The following is a 26,224-nucleotide window of genomic DNA, read 5'->3' on the forward strand; positions in this document are numbered from 1 at the left end:
GAAGAAGATCCAATCTTCCTTGGATAATTTTCTGCCAAAACCCAACAGAGTTTCTACGGATAAACACTTCTTTCGTAATGGATTCTACGCTTTATTGAGACTCAACGCATAATGATTGATGATTGGAGTTTATTTCGTGATTTTGTAATTTAAATAAATTAATAAATGTTAAGTAATCTAGGGCTTATTTGGCATTACTAGTTGCTCTCTGTTGCTGCCACAGTGGTTGACTCTCCAGTATCTTCTCCAGCGCCACTACCCTCCGCCATCTCCGTTGTGCTGTCGGTTTGTCTTTCTGCCTCGGTGGTTGATTCCGGCTTAGCTTTCAGATCTTGTTTCTTCCAACCATTGTTAAACAAACGTATGGGAGTGGGTATCTCTCCGGTGGGCGCCACATCCACGCTAAGGGTCGGCGGCTGAGGCAAAGGCGGCTCTTCACTGGCCTTGTTATAGATCACCCAGTTGTCGGGTCTGTCAGGCTTGGTTAGTACGGTAATTGGGGCAAAGGCCACGCTGGCCAGCTGCTTCAGTTTCTGAGCCTTCTGCAGGGCACCAGTGCCAGAGCCAGTGCCAGTTCTAGTCTTGTCATCGTCATAGTCGTCCGTCTCGTCGGCTAGAATGTCGTTGCCCAATTGCTTGCCCAGGCTGTCCGGGAAAACGGTCACCTTGCTGTTTGTTATGCTACGCGTGGAGGTGGACAGCATGGGCTTGGGTACCTCCGTCACGTAGTTGCTCTGAGTCTTGTTCTCCAGCATGTGCAGTACGTAGTTGTCGTCCAGTGCTGTGACGTTCGTGGCAGTTATGTTCTTGTCTGTGGCGTCCAGCATCAGTTGGGGTCTCAGGTAGCCGTCTTTGTCGTATTTCTTGGTGGACACTCCACTGCCGTCGGTTCTGTCCTGCTTGCCCGTCACCTCACTGTCCAAGTCGTTGCTGGGTTCGTACTCTTCGTATACGTAATCGTCGTCACTGTCGTTTTCGGTGTCCTCATCCTTGGTAATATTGGATAGAGTACGGCTGATATAGTCGTAGTCTTGTAGGTAAAGTTTGTTCTCGGTTTTGGTCAGGTCATTGTCATTGCTGTGGTTTAGTTTGTTGCTGTCAGGTTCAACTTCCTTAAGTTCGGGTATCCGTTCGTAAAAGGTCTGCGTCTGAATGTGCGTATGCGTCACTGGTCTATGAGCGGAACTGGAGAACGGACTTGGATTACTGTCCGAGCTAAGCTCACGATCGTAGTAGAGTTCGCTCGGCCTTGGGTGATAGTCTGGCCTATAGGGAGACTGTCCCGTCAAGCCGTAGCCGCCGCCACTCTGACTTTGTGGACGTGGATAAGAGCTAACCACCGGACTCACCTCGGGACTGGGACGTGGTCGTATGTTAAAGCTAAATGTGCTGTCCGCTCCATTGGCACTGGCCACCCCAGAGATGCTCCCGAAGTTACCTGCACTCACGGCGCTGCTGGAGGCATGCAGAAAACCCGACTGTGGATTGCCGCCTATCTGGGAGCTGGTGGACACGGGATACGACTGCGGACTTCCGCCCACATGGGAGTTAGAGGGCACAGGATACGACTGATGATTGGTGCCTATCTGTGAGCTGGTGGACACGGGATACGAGTGAACCGAAGAGGGTCTGGAGGAGTACGCTGGACCCGCAATAATGTGGGTGCCTCCCACATTTAGGGGACTGTTCACCACTGTGTTCTCGTAGTAGGGCCGCTCCTTATGTGGCTGGGAGATTGGAGTCGGTGGCGTGGGAGACGGTGGACGTCGATTACCAAGCGGATTGAAGCTGCTGGTGGCAAAGGTCAAAAAGTTCTGGAATATGTTCGGTGCTCGAGTGGTGGTCTGGTGTCTGTCGTCATTGTCGTTCAGGTAAATAATCGTCGGTGGCTTTGTCCTGATCGATTGTGTGCTAAACTCCTGTGCCTGTGGCTGAAAGTAGCCATAGCTGGGAATGGGCGTGGTGCTGGCATACTCCCCGTAGTGTGCATCATAGTTGTGGTTTGTGTTGTACGGCTTGTAGACAGTCGTGTACTCGGCATAGTCCGCCGTGGAGGAGGGGCGTGTCTGTGGAGATTTGTTCGTCTGTCGTATGTTGATTTCGATTTCGTACTGGTCTGCGTTCGGTCCGTTGACCACCACCTTCTGGGGTCTAGTGTATATCGGTCTGCTCTGGTATTGTCTCAGTTCAACTCCGCGTTTCGTGGTCTTGTTGGTCTTGGGGGCTTTGGTCAGTTGTGTGGATCGTCCCAGGTTGGCTGTGGTGGAAGTGGTCCCCCCTGGGTTGGTGCGATTGCGTTGTATGTGCAGCAGTCGAAAGTCAGCTGTCTTGCCCTGTAAAAGTTTCCTTGAGACACGCTTCGAGGCGTTCAAGTCGTCAGTTGTTTGTCTTAGTGGGTCTATGGAGCTGTCTTTCTCTGTTGGAGCATTGGTTATGTTTGTCAGTGGCTGTAGGTCTGTTGCTTTTGGTTCCGTGTTGTCCGTTGTCAGTGGTTCAGTGCTCCGTAACTCTGCCAGTTCTTCCACGTCCTCTTCTATGTCCATTTCCTGTTCTTGGTCTTCGTCCACGTCTTCTGTCTCTGTTACTGCATCCGAATCGGTTGCATTCCCACCCGCGGCATGCCTGAGCTCTAGGGGAACATTATTGATGATCACCCTGCGCTTGTGACCCGCACCCTGATCTGGTCTTCTCACGTTCACATTCTTAATGTTCAGTGTTATCTTGGGAGATTTGTCCAGTTTGTTGCTTACCCCGTTGCCGGTCTTTCGGGTCGGTGCCACCCTACGATTGTTATTGTTATTGTTTGTCGTCACTGTCTTGCGTTTGAGGTCGAGTTTGTCGCTTAGTTTTGTGAAGTTGCCACTGCTGGGACGCTGGAAGCCACTGCCCGAATTGGGATTGACCTCCACCTGAGGCCTGACGGGCTTCACGCGATTCGAGAAGCCCGCCTTCTCCTCTTTGATGATCTGCAACGAGCCCAGCTCCGGCTGTCCGATGTTAAACACCTGATCCGGTTGCTGGTGATGATTGTGTCCAGCCACAAACGGATCTTGCTCCAGCCAGGGGCTCAGATCGATGGGTGCCAGGCTATCCACTCCACAGCTCTGCCGCTCGTTGTCCGTGAACTCTGCGGGTATGAAAATGTGCGGTTGAAGCGTACCTCCGCCCACTGTCCGACAGAGGACCTGGGCCAGGGACACTCTCCGCAGTGAGTGCAGCTGCGCGGGCGTAAAGGAGCTCTCGAAGCCGCCGTTCTCATACCAGAAACGATCTCCTCTCCTCGAGTTGCTGAACTGCTGGGCAATAATGCAGGCAAAGGTTGGACCCACCAAGCCACCCACCACGGGACGCTCCGCAATGCCGCCCACAAACAGATCGATATCGTGGACGCTGCGGTAGGCGTGGCCAATGCGCTTGGCCGACTCCGGTCCGACTACGTTGGCTGAGGATTGCAAGAGAAATATTTGTAAATAAATTTATAATAGATAGATGGGGGAAATGAGAGATAATTACCAAAATCATCCCAACTTTGGATGGGAGTGAGGCCACAAGGCACACGCCAGGCACTGTATGGAGCAATGCCATGATCCCTACCACGCTGTATGTTGATGGCAGCCAAGTCCAGGCCAAAGGGAAAGCCAGCCGTTTGGAACAAGTGATTGGTTAGCTCCGGAGTGATGAATTCATCACGCTTAAGGGCACGCTGGGATGCCAAGCCTCTGAGCAGGCGATGCAGGGAGCCGGCAGAGCCAATGTCTCCTCGCTGAAACTCCTCATGCAGGCTAACATCTGAAGGAGGCAAACATGAGTTGGGAACATTCAGAGGGAATCAAATAACTCACTATTGTTGATCACATTGTGATGGCGATCGCATCTCGTGTAGGAGTTCTGCACCAGGGAGTGGCCAAAGCGGAAGGCAGCCGCGGCAAAGGCATTAGCCACCGTGGGATTAACCTTGGAGCTGTAGCGTTCGTAGTAGCCCGTGGGGAGTAGGTCCAGGTCGAAGAGACGGCACACCTCTCGCCCCAGGACGACTGGCAGGAATTCGCGGTAGGTGATATGCTGGAACATGGCTCCGACAAGTCGCCGCGTCTCCTGGTAGACCTTCTCGTCGCTCCAGTGCGGATTCATCTCGCTCAGCTCCATGGCAATGCGATTGTGTTCGCCCACCCAAACGTGGTGCATGGCCAGGAGTCCGGGCTGCTCTCCGCTTCGGCCATCCCCGGAACGAATGCACTTGGTGGCTATGGCCCCACGCTGGCAGACATCTTCGGCGGGATCACCGCGTCCGTAGATGAGCAGACCGTGTCGGAAGACGCGCGCATTGTCCGAGGACTTGGCACTGTTCGAGTAGATGGGCGAGGCATCGATGTAGGAGGTCACCTGGTTGGTCTGCTCTCGCCAGGACAGCACACAGTCGCGCCGCTGGGCCGGAGCCGAACGCAGGAACTCGAGGCAGCGCACCTTGAGCGGTGCCAGCCAGGGATCATCCAGGGGCACCTTGATGGGAAAGCAAGCGGGATGGAAGTCCTTGCCGCCACAGCAGCTGGGAATCGAGCCATTGATGGAGCTGTACAAGAAAAAGTCTTAGAAATTTGAGAAGGATTAAAGACAGTTTTGGCTTACCGTGGCTGTGCCGTGGAGGTCATGTCGTGATCGAGCATCTGTCCCCACTGGGCTATCATCAAGGTCAGGGGCGCCTCGCCCTCCCTTGCGCCATGGACTAGTAAACTCACGAAACGGGAGGAGGACAGCGTGCTGCCATCCGTGGAACTGCGGACAGTGTCCACACCATCGCCGTACTCCGGAGGCAGGAAGCGATTGAAGGGCATCTGGGCGGTTCCCCAGCGGGGTCTCCGCTTGTTGTTGCACGTGCCATCGTGGGTGCGATACCGCTCCGAGGCGGGCATGCAGGGTGGTGGATCCCGGGGCGGACATAGACCCTCCAGAGCCGTGCGGCGCAGGGAGATCTTCTGGGCGTGCGACTGGCGGGCCAGCTCATCGATGTGCTGGAAGCTGACAGACGGAAAGAGAGACAGAGTCGAGTGATAGTACCAGGATCTCAGGACATCATCCTGGCGGCCTGCTAGGCTCTAATGGACCTGGCGTCCACGACATGGCTGCGCTCAAATTTCGTATTCGAGTGCTGCCTGCCACTGTCGCTGGCTTCTATTTATAAAACGCTCTGCCAGAGCCGAGCTCCGAGCTCCAAGCGGAGTTGGTGGAAACGGGTTCGCGGGCCGCAGCTCGCAGCTCCACAGCTGGCGGCGGCATCAAATTGGGATCCACCATCCATTCACGAATTAAAGCAAGTTGCGTTGTGTGGGGCTGAGAGTGTGAGAGTGCAGGTTTTTGTGTGGCGGGAAAACGCATAAGAAACCACCGAGCTTGCCGCTGGCTTTAATTTACTCGCTTTTGCTTTCCATTTGCCACATTTATTAGCAGGTTGTCGCTTTTTATTTTGTTTTCGTTGGTTTTCATTTCGTTTGAATCTTTGGGGGGTATAATCACTTGGTCATGAAACATGCAGTGTCACATAGGGTATGATCGCATAATTTAATTGTGGGAAAGTTATCCACAATACAGGGTCACTTTTATCTGTTGATTTTTGCTTGGTTGTGCCAATAAATGCTGGTGAAAAAGATTCATTGTATCTACAATGTAGTTTTGACCGAAAATAAAGTCCGAGCTGCCAGTTGGTACTTGGGAACATTTTTTAGAATATTGTTTTGGGTTCATTTGAATATAGTTTCTATTGAAGTTACAGTCCTTTTGTTCTTTTAACAGACATGGATTATTTCTTGGGAAACTGTCATAATATTTTGCTCAAGATAGCGAGCTTTTGTGAAGCTTAAATTTCTCAAGAAAATAAAGAAAGAGATTATTTATCTGAGGCACATCCGAAAAATGTTGCAGCTCAGTGTGGGACTTCCTCTCTCGCATAGAGATATTAAATTAGAAATGATTATTTTATAAAGAACCATATTACAATTCCAATTAAGTAATCAATGGACTATCGAAAATTGGTTTTAACTACAGGAAATTAGAAAACCCACAAACTTTCAACTTTCTCTCAATTGTGTTCCATTTTTACTTCCAATCCGGACCATAATTATCCTGCGATCTGTCGATCAATCAATCTTCTAGATATTTTCACTGTTTCTTCGAGGTTCGAGATGAACATTTAGTGAATTAACTTTGATTGTCGGTTGCTCTTGGGAGGATGTGCAAGTGCAAGTGTATAATCGTTTCGGCACGTTTTTCCAGTTTTCCCACAGGCCATGTGGCAGGTGAAAGTGGAAATGTTTTCCCAGGCTTTGTTTTGAGCTTGGGTTGTAATTGCTCTCAGTACAATTTATTTACAGAGCTTTTTATTTGGCTTTTGTGCTAAAAATAAAATAAGTCCATAAAAAACATATATCCCTGTGCCTTGGGTTCAGACGGCGTATGGGCAATCTCAATCAGAGAAACATATTTAAATAAATACATACATATGTACATATATACATATTTAGGTACATATACGCATGTATGTACATATATAAATGTATGTGTGTAGGAGTAACAAAAAGCGCAGCCGCAGCCACGGTAGCGTTCATTGAACTCTGTGCAGAGACGACAACGAAAACAGCAACAACACAAAAATCCACAATACAAAAATACAAAAACTTTCGTATGGCTGGGAAGCTTGAGGCCGAATTCGAATTCGATGCTCGGCGCCGACGCTTGTAGAAAACGAAAGTCGCGTCATGTTTGTGTTTCATTTTCTGTTTCTTTCTTTTCTTCTCCAGCATATCAGTGGAAGTCGTCGTCGCTGTCGCTGTCGCTGTCTTCGTCGTCGTCAAAGTCCACTGTCTACGTCTTCGTCTGCTTCTGCGTCTTCGCCTCAGTCACCCGTCCGTCCATCTCTCGTGGAGCTTTGTGTTTAGCTTTGCCTTTCGCTGTTTTGTTGCTGATGCCCCTCTGCTCTCCCCTACCGTTTGATGTAATCAAATTGCGAATACCCAATCCGAAGCTTGCAATGGAAGTGCTTGGAGTGGGTGCGAGAGGGAGGGAGTTCACCTACGATTCGCTTTGATTTGGTTATGCCCATCGGTACTCTCAAAGCGGGTACAGTTAGTTTTGATCAGAATACTGACATGCAAAGAAAGCTTTTCTAACATCAACATCTGCAGTGGTGTTAATATATGTAGTCATGGAATATGCAGATAATGCCAACTGAGCTTTTTATTCAGTTCAATGCTCAATGACTTAAGATGTATACTAATAATGTTCTATCGATGCATCCCTTTGTTTGCTGCTTTGTGATCATTCTGATAAGTTCTTTCTGACAAAATCCCTTTATAACAACGTCTTTATTGGTAAATTTCTTCTGTTTGGTGCTTTCAGTACACAGTACGTCGTAATTGCACTGCATTTTAGAGTATCTACACCATCGGCCACGAAGTCAGCAATTTTCTTTGGTTTATTTTTCTAACGTTTCTTGTCACGTTCGCTCACTCGCTTTCTTTGGCTTCTAATTTGGCTAAATGCTGCTTTTGGCACTATTAACGAGCCCCACATCATCAGCATCTGCTGAATGGCTTGTATCTGTTGATATTTGTTGATATTTAATTAAAACCCAACATGTTGGCCATTTCGTAATTTGATTTTTTAGGCAAGCAGACATTGGACAAACATTCCATACAGCTATGGCCATCAGCATCTTTTGTCTGGACGGTTCGATGTGGTGTCGCCTCATTGATTGCAATTACATAAATGTGATTTTGAGAGCTTTGCATTTGGCTCGGTCAGAGCTCATTGCACCTCAGAGACCTGTCACCTGGAGACTCCAACTGGAGTGCCCGAAAAGAGCACACCTGTGGAGTATTGTCTGTGTGTGTTTTTTGGGTGAAAGTTCTCGACTTTGGAGCGAGTTAATGCGTTTTATGACTTTGTGTGTGGAAAATTGCATGGATTTTCACAGCCACAAGCTGGAAATTCAACCCGTTGTGAAAAGTGAAAACTTTACCAGTGAAAAAAACTGGAAAAACTTCGTTCGGAGTTGGAGTCGTAGTCGGAGTCGAAGTCAGAGATGGTGGCGTCTGCCATTTCCGTTGCTTTTGCCAAAGAGGTCATTTAACCCTGGCGGCTTTAATCTACCTTCACCCATCCCCTGCCCGCATCACTTGCCTCAGCCTGGCCTGATCTGGTCTGGTCCGTTGGCTTGTCTTGCAATTATCCGGCATTTCAATGTCAAAGTGAAAGTTGACTCTTAGTCATGAGCAGTCACACAGAGACACTCCCCGTGCCCCATCGTTTTGGCTACGATTTTTGCTGCCGGTCGATTTTCGCTTCATTTTGGAGCACTTTTTCGATGGGACGGGGGTCGCACTTCCACTTGAGCCAACTTCCAGGCCAGGCCACTGCCACTGCCATTCCATTCCCAACACTCCAACTCATTAGCCATGGCTTGGCTGATCTCTGCTGGTGCTCCCTCTGCTGCTGTGCCTCTGCTGGCTGCCATGGATGCCGTAGAACTCGTTAATCAAGCGAGAAAGTTGCCAACGGTAATTGGTAGGAGAAGGAATGGCCCGTCGGACAGGGGCTACGCACACGGGGGGGTACCTACTCGTATGTACCGCAGGGGAGGCTTCCTCAAACTCAATAATACGAGTCGTACGAGTTTTGCTTACTGTCTTTGTCTTTGTTGTTGTTGTAACTGTTGGTTTTGCATTAGATTGCCCGCGGCCAAGCGGCTCGAGTGTGCGGCATGCCACTCTATAGGCGGACATAAACGAGAGCTGCACGCAGAGTTTTAGATGTAGTTTTGCTTGGGATAAGTAGGAATTATGGGTATAATTCGATATGAAAACCTCTTGGGAAAGGAACTTGTTGGCATACACCAATTGGTGTATTATTCCCATAGTTTCAAAATATGAAATGAAAAAATATCCTGCCTATTCATATTTCTCTCTATTCCTCATCCCACCCTCGATTCATGAAATCGATTCGATTTTTAATTATGCGCTTCGCTTTTGCGAATAACTTTTTTCATATGTCATCGCCACATATTTGCGGCTGATGAACTTTTGCCACACCACAGCAACCCATACGCACACCACATATCGGCCAGACACCCACACATTGGAGCATCACCACCCCTGGTCATATGTGCCATCCCCGGAACTTACTTTTTGCGAAAGGCCTTGGCTGCTGCTATGGTCGCATAGGCGGCCATCTCCCGTCGCTCGGTGTCCACGGTGGGGGCATTGAAGCGGGAGAGCATCGCGGCCGGATGATTGTCCTGTAGGGTTTGACCTTTATGCGGTATTTTCAAGGATTGGAATGAAGGTTAGAACTGGCGGTTATTGTCTTTCCTGCAGCAAACCCCCAACCACACATACACACCATTGCGCAGCATCTCCGGCTGGATGCGGCCATAGAGCTCGGCCATGGCGTCCAGTCCCTGCCGCACGCTCTGCTGCAACGCCACATCCATCAGGGTGGGGCGACGTGAGCGACCATTGCGCTCTCTCTGGAATGTTCCCATCTCAATCTCAGCGTCCATGTGGCCCTCCTCCTCGAGTGGGATCAGCGGACGGGGTAGCTCCTTGGTTGGTGGCTTGCTGCTGGCATTTTCCAGATGAAGCGAATGGGAAAATGTCGCTAGGAGCAGCAGCAGGAGCACCACCATCAAAACAGATGGCTGCACCATTCCTAACATTCGGTAAAGTTCTGCAAAAGATCATGGCACGGATGTAGAAGACATTTCCCGAAGGGTATTTCCATGGATAAAATTGGTTCATATTTGCATATTTCATGGCTGCAAACTATTGATGGATTGCACTACTCTGCCACCTTAAGGCCACATAAATTATAAAAAACAAAGCTTAATCAATAAGCTGGCAAAATTAACTTAATTATCGCTGAGGTTACGATGCTGTGGGGTCACCAATCTGGATATAACATTTATGTTTTTACGGCTATTTCTGTTATGATTTGATTCGATCGGTTACATCAGGAACGATAACAAAACAGAAGCCATTCAGCAAAAAACCGCTATTATTGAATATAATTTTGTTGGGTCTGCCCACAGCTAATTACAATAATAAACAAATAAGAATACTAAGAAAAAGATTATGGCTATGGGAATACCTATCAGTAATATAAGTGGAAAATATCATCGATCAAAACGATCACTTTCATCTGGTAAGATTTGCATTACGTATGTAATCTCCCTATAACGAATATACCTCTGTGCAGAGTGTGGTATGGCTATACAAAAATTAACTACATCTACAAATTGTTATCGCCTAACCATATTTATCACATTTTTAGCAGTAGTTGTATTTTTGTTGTTTCTTGCTTTGCACTTTTTCTGCATTTTTATTTAATTCACTTTACGCTGGCTGCGCACGAGTGATTTTAGTGCTTGCTGTTATGCTCATACCCTTTTACGAGAAGAGTTGATTAATTATGTGGTGTGAATAGAATGTAAACTGATTTGGGAATTGGTGGAAGTGAAGAATGCATCAGATATCCAAACAAACAATTATGCGTAATATATTTTAACACAGCCATCAATGGGGATATAAACATTCTGCTACGTTCACATATACATTTGTATTAAACACTTGCAGATAAGGTATCGCTACCGATTAAGTCAATTAACTGTTAGGGGTATCCAATGCATTGGTTTTTTGCTCCCAAAGCTACATAGTGTCAGTCTTGATTCGTTTTTGCTGATTTGATGTAATGCGGATCTCTTTATATGCTTCAATGGCCACGTAACGGGCGTCAAGATAGGCAGTTCTCTATGTAATAAAATGTGGCATTCCCTGAGTAATACAGTGTGTGCATGCAACTCCAATTACCGGGTGTTCACTTAACAAAGGCGTTGCATAAAGCGGATTAAGGTATTTGGGAATGTTAGTCCAAAAGAACATAAATATTTGGAGTTTAAATCGGCAATGTGCCCTCTTTCTGCACTACCTTAAGCACTGGTAATTGTTTATAACTCTGTATATATTCAATTTTTCATAAACAAATTATGCAATTATTCGAAGCTTTAGGCTGTCAGATGTATATTTTTGCATGAGGCACACAGCTTGTTTCCACATTCAAGGATCTCCCCCTCTGCCATCCTCCACTAACCACCAGGAAGTGGCTGACTTGGGAGAAATTTTCCGGGTGGCCGTCGAAGCGTTTTTCTGTAAGTAGATGTTACTTTTGGCCACGCTCACTTGGCCAACTGTGGCAGTTGGGCCATTAATAATAATCAATTTGTTCGTCGATCTTTTGCGCAAAAACGGAAATTGACTTAACCAAAGTGCAATTTGTACTGTGATTAACACCTGCCTCAATTAAGTAGCTGAAGGGGGAGTGGCAGCGTATCTGTGCTGCTTGCTCTACTCTCTGTTTGAGTGGGAGTTGCTCCTCGTGACTCCTGGGGCTGGGGCTCTCCTTGTGGCCAGTTCGAATATGCCGCACACACCAAATAGAAACTTTTTCGCGTTTGTATCTTTGATCGTCGTAAACCGAACTAAATCGATTCTCACCTCACGGCTGCCATTAGAAGCCGAAAGAAACGGAGATGCCGAGATGCCGATGCGAGACGCCAAGCAGTGCTGTGCTGTGCCACAGAGTTGCTCACCAAAAAAAATAAAAAGAAAAAAGTCGGAGCCAGAGCTAGAGCCAAGACCCAGAGCAAAGTCTTCCCAGGCAAGCGACCAGTTCTCTGTTGGCTTTCATTCACTCGGTCTCGTAGTGGCAGTTTTGCTGCCTCCCTCCTCGGCCACTCCTCCATCTGTCCCCCGATCCATACTCTTCTACTTTTAAATATTTATTATTTATTTTCAACTTGTTGGCGCTTATCGCCGTCTCCGCGCCGCGCCGCGCCGCCAGGCCCCTCCACGACTCCGATTTTTTTTTTGTCCAGTATTCAAATCGCAGAGAGAGAGAGAGAGAGGGAGAGAGAGATAAAATGCCTCCGGCTGCATAAAGTTCCCATTATAGCCGGGGCATAAGAAATGTCTTACTACATTGTGGATTGCCATTCATCCACTCATCCTCTCCGCTGATGCCACATCCAAAGAGTCAACCAGTTCCACATCCACATCTACGTCCATGTCCACGGTCCATCCATCGCCATAGCCGGTCCATCAAAAGATGCCCAGCTGGATGCTTTGCCACTGCTCCGCGGCTCCACCGCTCCATCGATGGCTTATCGCCCGCCATCATCGAACTGCTTTCAATTAGAAGAGAAAGTTCTTGCCACAAGAGCATGCAAGAAAAAGTGAAAAAAGCCAAGACAGAAATAAAAAATAATCAACCAATACACACACACAAAAAGAAGTGCTGCTGTTACCATGAGATTGGATGCTTTTACTCTCAGTCCAGGGAGGGTACACTGAGGGGATACGGGGCCAAGGGCAGGGGCAGGGCACCTCCAGATCATAAATATTGCACCTCATAAATTAAGAAGTTGATGTATCACCCAACAAAGTGACAAACAATAACACTCGCACCTCCAGTCCCAGTTACAGTCTCAGAGATCAACGTGGATAAAGAGACCTGAAGATTTGTGATCTGAACCGAACGGAACGGGGCGGAGCTGAACGGAAATCAGAATATGCATAGAAAAGGCATGACATCAGCATTGCAAAAAGTCTGAATATAGAAATGGAATAGTGCGGTTGGCAAAGAGTCTTGACATTGATAGTCAGATATCTAGTGGGTCTGATGGGAGAGACGGGAAGCGCATTGTAAAATGTGTGATAATAAAGGGGATTTCCTCGGATTAGAAAGAGTAATATTGGAGCTGATAGCTTTGTAGAGATTGCTGAAGATAAATAAAAGTAGAATTAAATAAATCCAGGAAGTGTAACAACGGAGCTGAGGAAGTTGTGTGTGGGATTTTTCATAAAAGTAACAGAAAAAGAATTTCAAGATATCTCATAGGATTAAGAAATCCAAAAGATAGCAGATCTTAATTTAATCCCCTTCGAAAATCTATAAAATCAATAGAGATATTTCATGCTCGTATGTAAGATGCGCAGGAGATCGTTTAATTAAATAAAAGATAGAATTTACAGACATTTTTAGGAAATATGGCATCCATTCAATAATTTCATTTAAAGATCGAAAGAATTTGCGAGAGTTAAATATAAGCTTACCGAATAAAAGTTTCTTTTACAAAGCCTAAAAGCGATTGCTCATGGGATTTTCCATACCCCTCCGATTCTTGAAATTGTTTTAATTGCTTTCAACTGTACTTACACTTGATCTTATCAGATCTGAATCACGTAATAATACTGAAAGCGTCTCAGATTATGTGTTCTTTGGAAAGTTGGATCATCATTTCAAATGATGCTGAGATTCCAGACACAGAAAATATTCAATTTGAAAGGTAAATGAATAAATGAAATATGCATAGTCCAGCTGCAAGATTAAAGCCGCAAATGGGTTCAATTAGCGTTCCATATAGTATTTCAATTACAGTTCAAAGCGATTCTCTCAATTGGTAATTGGAGTGACGTCCCATCTGGCTCAAAATGCACAAGTGGTGGGCGTTGCATTATGTATACGCCTCGTAAATTAAGTATACGTAAGCAAATAAATAAATACATTTGCTTGACAAGAGCCACGCACTTGGACAATTGGTTTCAATTGAACTGTGAGCGCCCTCCAAAAAAGAGTACAAACAATCAAGAACCAGAACCATAAAAAACGCTGACTTTGATCCACTAAGCGACATCCATCCCACAAAAGCTTTTAAGAGCGCCGCGTGTAGAGAGTGGAGAGGAAGAAGAAATATGGGATTGAGATGGAACTCTGCCGCTGCTGCTGACGACACTTAAGTGCTGGACGGATAGCGACGGCGGCGGCGGCGACCAAAACCTGAGAATGAGAATGAGACTGAGCTGAGACTGGGTCACTGTTACGAGAGTAAGAACCAGCAAGTATACTCTGCTCACACAAACAGACGCCGTCCAGATAAGCAGAGCGATTGATAATTAGAAGAGAGTGTGACGGAGAGAGAGGAGAGGGAGAGCTTGTGTGTGTTTGTGAATGCGATAGAGGGACAGTGGGACCGATAGAGGGACAGTGGGACCGATAGACGGACAGTGGTAGAGCCAGAACACACAAAAAGAATCGCTGAAATAATACGCGAGGCGCCCCCTTGGCTTCTGACTTCAGACTTCGCTTTCGTTTCGCATATTTTACTTTTCCCCTTTTGCTTTTTTGTAATTTATAATTTATTTGAATTTTTTGTCTGCCGTTTCTGTTTCTTCACTTCTTCTTTTTTCTTACTTTCACGCGCAGCCACAGTGGTGGGTTGAAAAGGTTCGCCTCCCTCCCACGCACAGCCATTGTTCAGAGTAATTGAAATTGGCAATCTCTTGAAGCGTTATTCGGTTTTGGGTTTTATTAAAAGTTCGATTTTTATTGGCCCTTGTTAGGATTAGCTTTATAAATAGATTTACAAGTCGTACGAGAAGATATGCAAGTATTATTGTAGATATTATATTATCTGGTATAATAAATATATTGTAGATGCGCTGTCATGCTCTCTATATGCGTACGGGCTCCTCCTAATGCCTGAAAAAATGCTCATGGTCGTTGTTCAGAATGTTTGCCATTTACAGCACTTTGTTTGATTTTAATTGAATTTCAATTTCTGTATAATTTTTTTATTTTATTTCATTTATTTTCGTTTCCATTTTAGTACAAAATCACTTGAGCAAACATGATCCCATTAAGAGGAATATAATTTTTAGTATTTCATTTTTGTTTTCGGCTTCTTTTCTTTCGTTTCTTCCAGCATATACAATATGATTATTAAAAATAATAACAGTTGTACAAGTATTAATGGATATATTCATGTATGTATGTATAGATAGTTATATTTATATGGTTTTAGAGTGTATAGTGTGTATGTGTATGTGTGTGGGCTACGTGCTTTGCATTTTGAGCTGCAGCAGCACCTGGAAGTCTCCAGACGCGCAGCCCAAAACTGGCAGAGCGCGTGAACAACAAAAAACAAAATTAAACAACGTTGTAAAGTGTATGTAAGGGTATATGTGTGTGTGTGTGTGTTTGTGCGCTTACAAAATAAAACAAACTTAAAGCTAGCCATGTGTGTGTTGGTGTGTGTCTGTGTGTGAGTGTACAGCTAAAGTATTGCACTATATAGTATGTATATATAAATATGTGATAAACAATTTACATCGAATTGAATTCACCTTCCTCGACAGAGTCGGGCTAATCTTCTGTTTGCTTTTCTCAGATGAACTATCGAAAATTAGTAACTGAAGGAACAGGAGCATGAACTGGTTGAAGGATATTATCATACAGTGTACATATGGAGAGAGATATAGAGAGACAGTTGAAAGTAATAGGATGCACTGACAGAGTTACAGTGTGGCAGATATTCGTATAAATATGTGATGTTTTTAGTTCCAATTTTTTTTTTGTGGTTGATTTTTTCTAGATTTTTCTTTTTTGATAGTTTTTTTGTTTGTTTGTATAAAGAAGGAATGTCTTTCTTAATTGTTGGCCACACTCATCCAGCAAATCCGCAAAATTGCTCTGCCCCCGTAAACACCTTTGAAGCCTCTAACATCACCCAAGCAGCCGCATCCAGTGTGGGATTTAGGATCGGGACGGGACAGGACAGGATCCAACGCAATCTGAAATCCCCTAAAACCCACTGCACAGCACTCGAAACACAACCCCGACGACGCCCGCGTCCAGCATCTATTATCCTCCTACCATCCGATCCGATCCCATTCCATCCCATTTGATCCCATCCCATCCCAGATTCACTTTCAGTTGCGTCGCTCCCCGGCGCGCGTTGTTGCCGCGTGCCGTGTCTGCTGCTGCTCCTTGTCGCGCAACTCCTTGATGGCGCCCACTGTGCCGAACATCACCTTGGCCGTCAGCTGTGTGTGGTGCGAGGCGCTGGACTTGCCGCCGCCGTTGGCCGCCGTCTCGCGGTCCAGACCCGTGTTCGCATTGGCGTAGGCGCTCGTGTAGGAGACGTAGTTGTTGTTGAGATCGCGACCGCAGCTGCACTGATGCGACATATTGCACGTGGTTTGCTTGGATGGGTTGGCTGGTAGAGCCCCGACCGATGGATGGATACGGATTGCTGGATGGATAATTCCAAACTACTTATTCGATCTGCCAGCTATTTTTATTTGTAAGCTTTTCTTTTTTTACTGCTGCTTGTGTGTGGGAGTGCTTCTTATTTCTTATTTCTTGTGGCTGTTCTCGGAAATTAGTGACCAGTTGATCCGCCTGCGGTTCGCCAATTGATCGCGCGTGAACAGAAATCGTCGTCCGATAGTCGCAGTCGCTCACACTTTCACAGACTCACTAGAACTAATTTCGAAAAGCTGTGGTGTTGTTTTTGTGGCCAGGCCCCAGCCAGGCAGCGAGCGTCGGCAGCGCAGCAGCAGCGACAGCCCCACGATGAGCAGAGAGCGCCAAAGAGAGCGATCAGCAGCTGAGCAGACCCAAACCCAAACAAGAGAAACACTGAAAACTGGCTGCGATCGCTTGCTGCGCCGCTGTCTCTGTCTTGGCTGCAGTGAAATGATAAATTTCTCTACACTCTGCAGCTCCGATGAGCCGTCGCGTCGTTTCGGGGATCGGATCGGTCTCTGGGCTCGGCTCGACTCTTGAAATGGGGAGCCAAGCCAGAGCTTCAGCTTCAGATTCAGCTCTGACGCTGCTGCTGCTGCTGCGCTGCGCTGCTCTGCTGGTTGGGAGAGCTTTCTTGATTGCAGCAGAGTGTTATTTCTAATGCCGTCCCGCCCCCTCCCGTTGCTCTTCGACGAATGTACATACATACATATGTATGTACATATAATCGTCGACGCTGCGCTTGTGTAATCTTTACGTCGTCTTTGTATGGCAGCGATTTGGATTTTTTTTATGTTTTGCTGTTATTTTTCTTTTTCAGTTTCGTGCTTTTTTTTCTCTCTCTGTTTTGCTCATAACAATTTGCGAATTCCAGAGGCACGCTCGCAAGAGCCGGAGACCAAGTGAAAATCACTAAGCAATGCGAATCACCTGTTGGCTCTCCACTCCACTCTCCTCCGCTCTCGCGTCTCCCCTATCCACTGCTGGCATTCACTAAGTTTCATTCACCTTTCGGGCCAAAGCAGACAACAAAAACATTACTTTTTTTTGGTATTTTCGTATTTTTTTAATTTTTTGTACATAATGCAATGCACTTTGTACGCACACGGAGCGGAAATGCCATTCCTCTGTGTGAACCTGACCCCAAAAGTGGAAGAACTAACAAGATTTCTATCGCATAGCAGCAGCTGGAAAGCATACAAACATATCTAGAATGACATAAAGCTGGGGCAAACGCCGAAGCAAACGCATTCGCTTTCGATCAAGTGGCCATATCACTTTCCTCTGACAGAGACCTGTACTACCAGTTTTCTCCAAGAACTCCAAGCGGTGTGACCCATATAACGGCGACGTTGGTGTTGACGTCAGCGCCGCGCCGGTTGGCGTAAGCGAGAGGGAGAGCGAAGCAAAGCGAGTTGCGGCTTTTAAGTGGGTGGCAAAGTAAAGAACCAAATTTTTTGTGGAGACCGAGAGAGCGCAAGTGATGGAGTTCGAAAAGAAAGCGAAAAAAGAAATTTCAATGCAGCGAAGCGTAGAATGGAGAACGTACGTTGGAGTACACACATACACACACACACAAACACACATATTCTGTTTGCTGCTCACCTACTTCTGGGCCGCGGCGTTTGTCGGAAAGTGTGTCACTGAGAAGAAACCGAGCGGCAACAGCAGCAGAGGGACAGAGAGAGACAGAGAGCAAGCAGAGACTGAAGCAGAAGAGAGCCAAAGCAGCAACATTCTTGGCTTTTCTGACTTTCTGTGTCTCTTCCATGCGAACAAAGTGCAGTGCCGTAGTCTGCTTGGGGATGAGCTCCTGATCTAGCCCCCCATTCATGCTGCATTCTTGACTACGCATCTGCCCGACAAAAGCTGCACTGCTTATTGTACTTGTAAATTTCCATTCCATCCGCTTTCGACTTTGCTGGGCCCCCTGCTTGACTTCTAATTATAAATGCATATTTATGCTGCCTGTTAGTCGCTTCTACTAGTTTTAGTTGCTGCTGCCTCCAAGAGTTATTGCTGCTGCCACTATCTAACGCCTCATAAGTTCATCTGGATCTCAAGTGCACTCTGTGCACTGCGTTTTTCTCATGCGCAGAATCAATTAAAAGAGATTGAAAAAAACCTCCAGACGGCAGAACTTGTTGTGGGAAAAATCTCTGAAAACCTGCATAAAAATCGTGATTTTCCATTTTTTATTTGTGGTTTTTAGTCTGTCTAACAGCAGCAGCAGCAGCAACTACAACAGCTATGAAAATGTTTTCTTTGCTTATTTTTTATGTTTTTGCTTATGCATTTTTTTTCGGTGGGAAGTTTGCACTGCCCGTCTGTCTTTATTTGCGTGTATGTGTGTGTGTGTGTGTGGAGTAGGTGTGGGCCAAACAGGTTGGGTGCCTCGTTGTCTTTAGCCCGGCCAACTGTGCCCAGGTTTAATATATATACCCGGTACTTTCAGATCACAAGGGTATATGGTATCAGATACGGAACTTGGATCTGTCAGTACAAAAATACACAGAAAATCAAAAAACGTAGGCTTTGAAGACCCATAGTTATTACATATTGGAATCTACTTAACGATCCACATAAAAATCATCTTGAACGAGCTGTTATTACCGCCGAAGTACTGAAAGTAAGATGATATTTCCATATTTTATTTCCACTTTTAATCTTTAACCCAGAAAGTCCAAAATATCACTTATAATTGTTAAGCGATTTTTAGAATTTTTATTCAAAAATTTATAACCATCGAGCAGTGAAATGGAATATTTTTTTGGCAGGTATCCAATTGTCGTAAGGTGTCTTATAGTTTCCTACTTCTTTCCTCTTTGTTTTGGTCTGTTTTGTTGGAGATGATGATTTATGGCTGAACTTGTCTTCTGGCAAACGGGCAAAAATTAAAATTACTTGAGAGCGAGATCGAGTCACACCATGACGACGACAACTACAATGACAACGAGCCCAGCAACAACTGGCGCATATGCCTGCCATTATCCTCCTTAGAGCCATATGCACACATGCCAGATGCCAACTGGTAAAATGGCCAAATGAGCCGCTGGCCTCCGATTAGACCGCTGGGAAATTTATTAACCTGTTCCGGTGCGATGACGCCCCAGAGTCAGCCCATCGAGATTAGCCCGGCCACGCTTTGGGCCATGTTTTTGGTTTCAGTTACAGTTTCCAGCTCCCCCAGCTCATGTCATGTCCGAACATATCATTAGCCATTCTTATCAGCCTGATTTATGATCGATTGCTTGTGGTGAATAAGGCTTTCCAGCCAAATCCACGTGCAGCCCATTGGGGATCGTGTATCCCCGATGCAAATGACTCTCCAACTTTATCTTCCTTTTGTCAATAAGACAGAACTTTGACTGGCTGACGTCATTGAGCGCCATTTGCCATTGAAAGCCATAAAAGCATGCGTACATATAACTTTCACAGGAAAATTGTTATTGCTCCACAAATCTCAATGCAATTTCGGTTTCAAGCTGCGCTCGGGCGACATTTCCTACAATTTTCCCATCATTTTCCTCACAGGCAATTAGCCTGAATGTGCAGGAGCCGAGAGTCTCCCATCAAATGTGAATATTTTTACCATCTTTTCCAATTAGCAAGCGATTTTTCCTTTTATTTGTAATTAAACTATTTACAACTAAGCAGCGTCTCAGCGGGATAACCATTGGTAATGGCTTCCTCCACTGTGGCGTTTTTTCCACCCCTCTTTGTGGGTAATTGCTTCGAAAGCAAATCATTGGAACGTATGGGAATTTCTGACGAGTGCAAAAGGACCCTGTGCAAAAAACAAACCTAGAGACTAAGAACCAGAAACACTTGTTCGAGTGAAACTATTTATATTTATATATAACCACATATATACTATATCCACAACCTTCAATATCCATTACTGCGAAAATTGTGTTCAAAAAGTATTTTGAAGTGCGTTTGGATCAGCAAAAGGAGCGACATTTGTATAATGCACAAAGGAAGGCGGACCGGACAGAGCAAAACCAAACCGAGCCCAGATGAGCATAGCGAATGCGGAGCAGGATAAATGTTGCGTGGCAGGCCCCGTGGCGACATTGCGAAATGTATGCTGGCATTCCGCATAAAATTCTTTTGCGTTTCGCTTTTGAAATGTTACAGCTACAGCCAAAGGAAGGGCATATCGGGACACTGTAGCGAAAGGACTGCCTGCATGTCATTCGAGTTGTCTGCCACGGTCGCGGGTGCCCCACAAAGCCAGGTCTAAGACGGAGACTAGGGCCAAGGCGGTGGGAGGCAAGTGTCCTGCATTTGACTAATGCGCGCCCAGCCAGCTGACAATTTTCCATTCGAAATGAGAAATAGTTGGATTCACATTTGCAGGATGTGGGCGCAGGAGTGAGAATGCAAATCACACATATGCCTGGAATATCCCGGGGGCGTATGTTTCCTTCTAATGAACCTCAACACCGCATTCATCATACGCACTGTCCTTCGGCAATGAGAGTCAATTGTGTTTCATTTGTAGCGGTCTCCTCTGGCATGTTCTTGAAGGCTCTAAAGTGTTTTAGCTTGCGTCCTACCTTCGTGACGTCTTTAGAGGAGCCTTCTTCCATCCTCACATTTCATAAAACTATCCTAGAAGAGAAATAAGTTAAGGTAAGTCTGGGCCAAGAACGGTCTCTTGGCTTCTACCAAAATGCAGCACGGCCATGGCCACTTGTTACATGCAGGCTGACAGCAGCTACCAGTAAGGACCCTGCTACCCGACACCACCACCACCATCTCACAGCCATTCTGTTCGTGTTGAATTGCAAACTCACCACACATTGTCGTCATCGGCAGCGGCAATGGCATACTCCCCTCCACTTTGTTGTCGTGTGGGTGTTTTTGGTTGATAAGGGCTCACCACCACCACAACAACAACGGCAAAAACGAAGGAAAGCAGCGACGGCTCGCTCATATAAGAGCCACGGCTCCAACGGATGCGGATTCAAAAGTTAACCGACATTCGATCTGTCAACGTGCAGCAGTCGAAGGAGCAGCCGCAGCAGCTAAACACTTATAATACCTGGCCGCGGAATATTTAGATATTTGATATATCTCGTTACATAATTTAAGTGCATTCACGTTTCGGGTAATTCTTTTATCGTTTCAAAAAGTTACTACGTGATTTGTGTGCTTTTAGGGAGAGTTTCCCAGCGGCAATTAAAATAGGATGTAAGTTGTGCCTATGGATTGAAAGACAGAACGTTTTCGAATTTGAATTTTATATTTTTAAGACACATTTTAATCAACCGTGAAACCCTTTTTTTAAGATTTAAAAATGTACTTAAGTGTGATTATTTTTGATTCCCATTTAAGAACGAATATTTCCAAATTTCATGCAATTTTTCACCTGTGCCTTTAAAGTTTGGAACAAATTCTTAAATCGATCAAGATTTAAGTCTTTGATTATATCTGCAGCACTGCATATGACTGTGCAAAGTCTGTTCAAATCACCAAAAGAATCTTTAAGAGAATCACTGAACTTTGTTATACTCTGGACTGACAGAATATATTGTTGAAAATATTTAAACAATTGCAAAATGTTAACTTTTTCCAAAGCAAAGAGCCAACACTTACGACTTTGTTGTTTTTCAATTATTTAAATATTATTTCTGTTCAAAAGGAGCTGACAAAGAACTGGGCACAACAAAAAGAGCTATTTTCAACTTAATATCCATAAATTTGATCTAGATAAATGTTTGGTATCTGTTAGATACAAATACAATGTACATATTTCCCGAATCACGTCTCTCAAAATGTCATGGTTGCTCGAACGAATTCCTTGACGTATTTGAAAGTACACCGAAAACTCAAACCATAATGTGGCCCCAAAAAGTATGCAAGAGAAATGAAATGCAATTTGTATCCGCCAGAGATCCAAGAAAAAGCCTAAAATTCAATTCGGCTCAATTTCAATCGCTTGGCACCAAGAAAAACCCCAATTTGATTATATATAAAGCTGGAGGCAACAATTGACATATGGCCCGAGAATCAACAGCAAAAACATTACAGGCAGGGCTGGCGAAAGCGTTAGAAATCACATCGCAACAAGACAAAAGACAAGCCTCAATCAAATTGTAATTAAATAAATAACAGCAGAAGAGAAAACAAAGCAGGGAGCCCAGAAGAAATAGAAATCCCACACACCCACATGAAAGAAGATAGAAAAAAGCCCAAAAGCCATGGCTAAAATGTTGAATAAACAAATCAAGAGACAATTGTTGATTGATGTGAGGGCAAGTTTTGGCATGGGCCGGAGATGATATGTGCCCTAGGGGCAGAACCCATGTTTTCTTGGAATATAGATACATGTAAAATGGGAGCAGAACACATTGTGAAATTAAAGAAAAACAAGGAAATAGTTTGGTCAACGCTCAGCCAGAAACTGAGATAAAAATGGGGCAGAGGAGCACCATGAGGTGCTCGGTTTTTATTAGCCGCTCGTTGGCTCGCCTAACCGCCATAAATTGATGCAAAGAAGTTAGCCACTTCATTACCTGAGCGTAACTTAATTAGGCGGCTCAGATGGAGCAGGAGCTGCCCCTTGGCGGTACTTTGAATTTAAAAAAGAATACATGCACCATATTGGGAGCGTTTCAATTGCAAACAGTTAATCTTTTTTGCTCATTTCATGAGCTCCACCTTTGGCCTTAGGTTCACCTGCTGCTAACTGAAGTAAAGGGAGTATCTTCCCTGTGTCTGTCGTAATTTTGCCACATCAGCCAAAATTGCTTTGTACTCTGGTAGCAAATTTTCTTATATCCTTTGGCTATTGTTTTCTGCTCTGCCTTCCGTTAAAACATCTCGCCTCTAATCTCCCCTATAGACGGGAAAGTTTTCCAACCTAATTATGGCAGGGCAAGGCATCGCCTTGGCCGCTCCTTTGAATTTCCGTTGCATTTTGTATGGCGGTCAAACCTAATCGCCGCTGCGGATATGAGAAAAAGCTCGTCCCGCAGCTATGGCCATAGCCAAAGGCACGGGCCGGATCCAAAAGAGTTATTGCTGAGAGCGTAAATTCATAAACAGATAATCTGTGAATCTCATTTGGGTGCAAGGGTAGAGGCGGCGAACAAACAAGATTTTATTGCAGACATGGAAATAATAGTGAAAGGTGATGACACATTTCGCAGAAGTTGCTTTCTCTCCGCAGATTTACGATTGGTTTTGCAAAACTCAGTACGACATCGTTGTCATTGTCGTCGCCGTGTTGCGGTTGATAAAGTCTAACAAATGTGACGATTTTCCGCCTATTATCTCGTGGCTGTTGTTGGTCTCTCTGGCCATAGCCATTGCTTTTATTGTCCTGCGTGGAAAATGCACAGCTGCCGCTGCCGCTGCCTGCCATGCCAGTGCCATTGTAAATCAAACACGGAGGTTGCGGGTCTGGGGTTCACATTGGAGCAGATGTGGTTGTCGCTTCTGGCCTTGGCTTCGTCTGTGGTGGATATTGTTGAACCTGTTGCATGATTTGTAGTTCTAGCTCTAGCTGTTGCACATGCACCCTACAAATTTATGACAGCCGACGCGGCGCGACGCTACGTTGAGTGTGCGTCATTATTTGGACGAGCAGACAGAGAGAGACAGAGTCCCTTTGCGTAGGCTTCAATTAATTGCAGACCCTTGTTTGCATATCATTATGTGCGACAGCGAGCCATCAATTGGCATTGAAAACTAATCCTCACTTGCCATTAAGTCAAGTCAGCGAGCAAGGAGCAGAAACAGAATATTGAATAGTGATTCCAGCCTTTGGCCTAATGGAAAATGTTCTAGGCGCCAGCCAACTTAATTTGCCTAACCAAACAACAAGCGGCTGGAGGCAGTCGGAGATGATGGGGATTTTAGCAACACTTTTCCGTGGCTTGTACGTGACTTTTCTCCGGGCGGAAGTGCAGCCAAAGCAATGCAAATAGCGAATCCGATCTGAATGAGGGAACATCTTTCAGTTTTTGCCTTCTTGTGTGCACTCTCCATTCATGGGCCCTGACAGTGCAAGATACGAGTGAATGTTCGAGAATGCTCGTATTGACAGCACCACAAATGTTGATGGCCCTCCTACGGAGACTGACAGCCATTCCGCTAATGGAATACAGTGGATAAATTCTCCGCCAACTAAAGGTACATTCTTCAACGACTGTCGCAGCTCGCAGCTTAAATTTTGGGTAATTGTAGCAGCTAATTGTGGCAGGAATTAAGCTACTCAGCAAACTTTGAAGGACAGTCTTAGTAGAGAGGTTGAACGGGGGTCGGATTTTCGTTTCACGGATCAAATTTAACTTTTACGAGCGAAGCACTTGGGTGGTAGAGTGGCCTGCAAGGCCAGCAGAAAATTTGTCTGCTGCAGTTCAGGTGGCCAAAGACCTTCCGCATGACCGGGACAGGCAGACACAGACTCACAGAGAGATGGGAAAAGTTTTGGCCACATTTTTGAGCGTTCTCCAGCCAATATTTTTCATTGGTTTCGACTGTTTTTTTGGTGTTGCTGTTTGCTGTCAACGCTGCGACATTTGTTGCCGTTGACATATATTCTCTGTGCGCGTCGGTATATGTGCGGAATTCCTGGTCGATTCTTCGTTTTGCATAAGTATTTGTAAGCGAATAACGAACCCTCCATATGGCATGTCCTGTGTCAGCCGCAACATAGTCTGACAGTACAAGAACGGAGGGGAAATAATGCTTAAAATTCTATTCGTTGTTTGCTCACTTTGTCTCCCCCGTTTTAGCAGTCAGACGTGTGCCCGTGCCCCGTGCCCACAGCATCACAATGAACACTCTGAATGCGCATCTCCTGCTGCTGGCCCTGTGCTGCGTCGGCTATATTGCCTGCTCGCCGGTCATAGGCCAGGAGCAACGCAGTCAAGTCTCTGGCGAGGGCGATGTCGACGGCCTGCTCGGAGCCGACGAGATGGCCGATAATGGCGCAGACATTGATAAGCGGGTGGAACGATATGCCTTTGGACTGGGCCGTCGGGCCTATATGTACAACAACGGCGGGCCGGGCATGAAGCGGCTGCCGGTCTATAACTTTGGGCTGGGAAAGAGGTCGCGTCCGTACTCCTTTGGTCTGGGAAAGCGAAGCGACTACGACTATGATCAGGACAACGAGATTGACTACCGAGTGCCGCCAGCAAACTATATGGGAGTGGAGCGTGCGGGTAAGTGAATCTTTTCCCCAGATCAAATATGACCCTTAATTGGTTAGCTCTCCGCCTTGCAGTCCGACCTGGCAGACAGAACAAGCGAACGACGCGTCCGCAGCCCTTCAACTTTGGTCTCGGGCGGCGTTAAATCAAACCGCGGAGGAGGACGCCTCAAATGGCACACTAAACCAGATCCAGCCGTGTGCCAATTGAGACAAAAACCTACTTAACTATCAATTCAAGTATTTGCAAAAGGCTCTAGGACTCTTGTATTGTAAAACTTCTCCAAGAACTAATCTAAATGTCTTTGAATCAAACTGCACGCCCTTCGTCCCACAAAATATCTAAAATAAAGCATACCGATAAACATTATGATTTCCACATTAGTTATTAACTCCAGACGTTCAACGGCGGCAAAACTTTAGTTTAAAAAGCAATATAAAATTGCAAAAAAAAAAAAAAAAAAAAAAAAGAAAAGATGAGAGGGTCAAACGATGAGAATGAAACTGTGGCGTGAGCAATTATCAAGGAAGAAATACATAGAATGTTATACGAATATAAATAGTACATAATATACATATAGATATATGCATATTCAATCCAATTTACAGTAAACATTTTAATGGGGCATTAGCTAATATACACACACAGATATATACTTATGTATGGACATATACTTGGGGCACTCTCTCGAGTCGGCGAGTGGCATTGGTTGCATTCAAAATTGAGGCGCATAGACGGACAAACTTGAATATTGGGATTATACACAAATAGCAAACTAATATTGGATGTATCAAAGTGATTATTAATTTAACTATACTATATATATATACATACATACATGCATACAATATATGTAATTGTTTTGTGCATACATGCATCTATTCCTAAATAAACAGCACAGCAGCATGGTGCAAGCAAAACAC

The 26,224-nt window shown here is 45.4% G+C and overlaps 3 protein-coding genes across 5 annotated transcripts; 1 reads left to right on the plus strand and 2 right to left on the minus strand.

Moving 5' to 3' along the window:
- Window positions 1-156: 156 nt before the first annotated feature.
- On the minus strand, window positions 157-9,713 carry LOC117897332. The gene is made up of 6 exons (XM_034806101.1): window positions 9,391-9,713; window positions 9,174-9,300; window positions 4,627-5,016; window positions 3,843-4,570; window positions 3,514-3,789; window positions 157-3,442 (listed from the first exon to the last, which is right to left on the minus strand). The coding sequence occupies exons 1-6, from the start codon at window positions 9,704-9,706 to the stop codon at window positions 198-200; spliced, it is 5,082 nt and encodes a 1,693-aa protein (XP_034661992.1). The 5' UTR covers window positions 9,707-9,713; the 3' UTR covers window positions 157-197.
- A 5,554-nt stretch (window positions 9,714-15,267) lies between these two features.
- Window positions 15,268-16,373, minus strand: LOC117897644. Its single transcript, XM_034806620.1, has one exon. It carries the CDS (start codon window positions 16,068-16,070, stop codon window positions 15,813-15,815), a length of 258 nt encoding a protein of 85 aa, XP_034662511.1. The 5' UTR covers window positions 16,071-16,373; the 3' UTR covers window positions 15,268-15,812.
- A 4,717-nt stretch (window positions 16,374-21,090) lies between these two features.
- Window positions 21,091-26,223, plus strand: LOC117896325 (allatostatin-A). 3 transcript variants are annotated; one of them, XM_034804560.1, is made up of 3 exons: window positions 21,091-21,330; window positions 24,882-25,313; window positions 25,361-26,223. In XM_034804560.1, the coding sequence occupies exons 2-3, from the start codon at window positions 24,923-24,925 to the stop codon at window positions 25,444-25,446; spliced, it is 477 nt and encodes a 158-aa protein (XP_034660451.1). In that variant the 5' UTR covers window positions 21,091-21,330; window positions 24,882-24,922; the 3' UTR covers window positions 25,447-26,223. The 3 variants fall into 3 exon arrangements, with proteins under 3 accessions (XP_034660451.1, XP_034660452.1, XP_034660453.1); XM_034804561.1 differs by having other exon boundaries at window positions 24,885-25,313; XM_034804562.1 differs by having other exon boundaries at window positions 21,092-21,330; window positions 25,376-26,223.
- The last annotated feature ends 1 nt before the right edge of the window (window position 26,224 follows it).

The sequence above is a fragment of the Drosophila subobscura genome, chromosome O, assembly GCF_008121235.1.
Source record: "Drosophila subobscura isolate 14011-0131.10 chromosome O, UCBerk_Dsub_1.0, whole genome shotgun sequence".
NCBI lineage: Eukaryota > Metazoa > Arthropoda > Insecta > Diptera > Drosophilidae > Drosophila > Drosophila subobscura.

Coding starts and splice junctions, on each gene's coding strand:
- LOC117897332 (XM_034806101.1), bottom strand. CDS start 9,706: ATGTTAGGAATGGTGCAGCCATCTGTTTTGATGGTGGTGCTCCTGCTG. Junction 5,017..9,173: donor GCCAAGGCCTTTCGCAAAAA/GTAAGTTCCGGG, acceptor TCCGTCTGTCAG/CTTCCAGCACATCGATGAGC. Junction 3,443..3,513: donor CCAAAGTTGGGATGATTTTG/GTAATTATCTCT, acceptor TGCAATCCTCAG/CCAACGTAGTCGGACCGGAG.
- LOC117897644 (XM_034806620.1), bottom strand. CDS start 16,070: ATGTCGCATCAGTGCAGCTGCGGTCGCGATCTCAACAACAACTACGTC.
- LOC117896325 (XM_034804560.1), top strand. CDS start 24,923: ATGAACACTCTGAATGCGCATCTCCTGCTGCTGGCCCTGTGCTGCGTC. Junction 25,314..25,360: donor TATGGGAGTGGAGCGTGCGG/GTAAGTGAATCT, acceptor TTAATTGGTTAG/CTCTCCGCCTTGCAGTCCGA.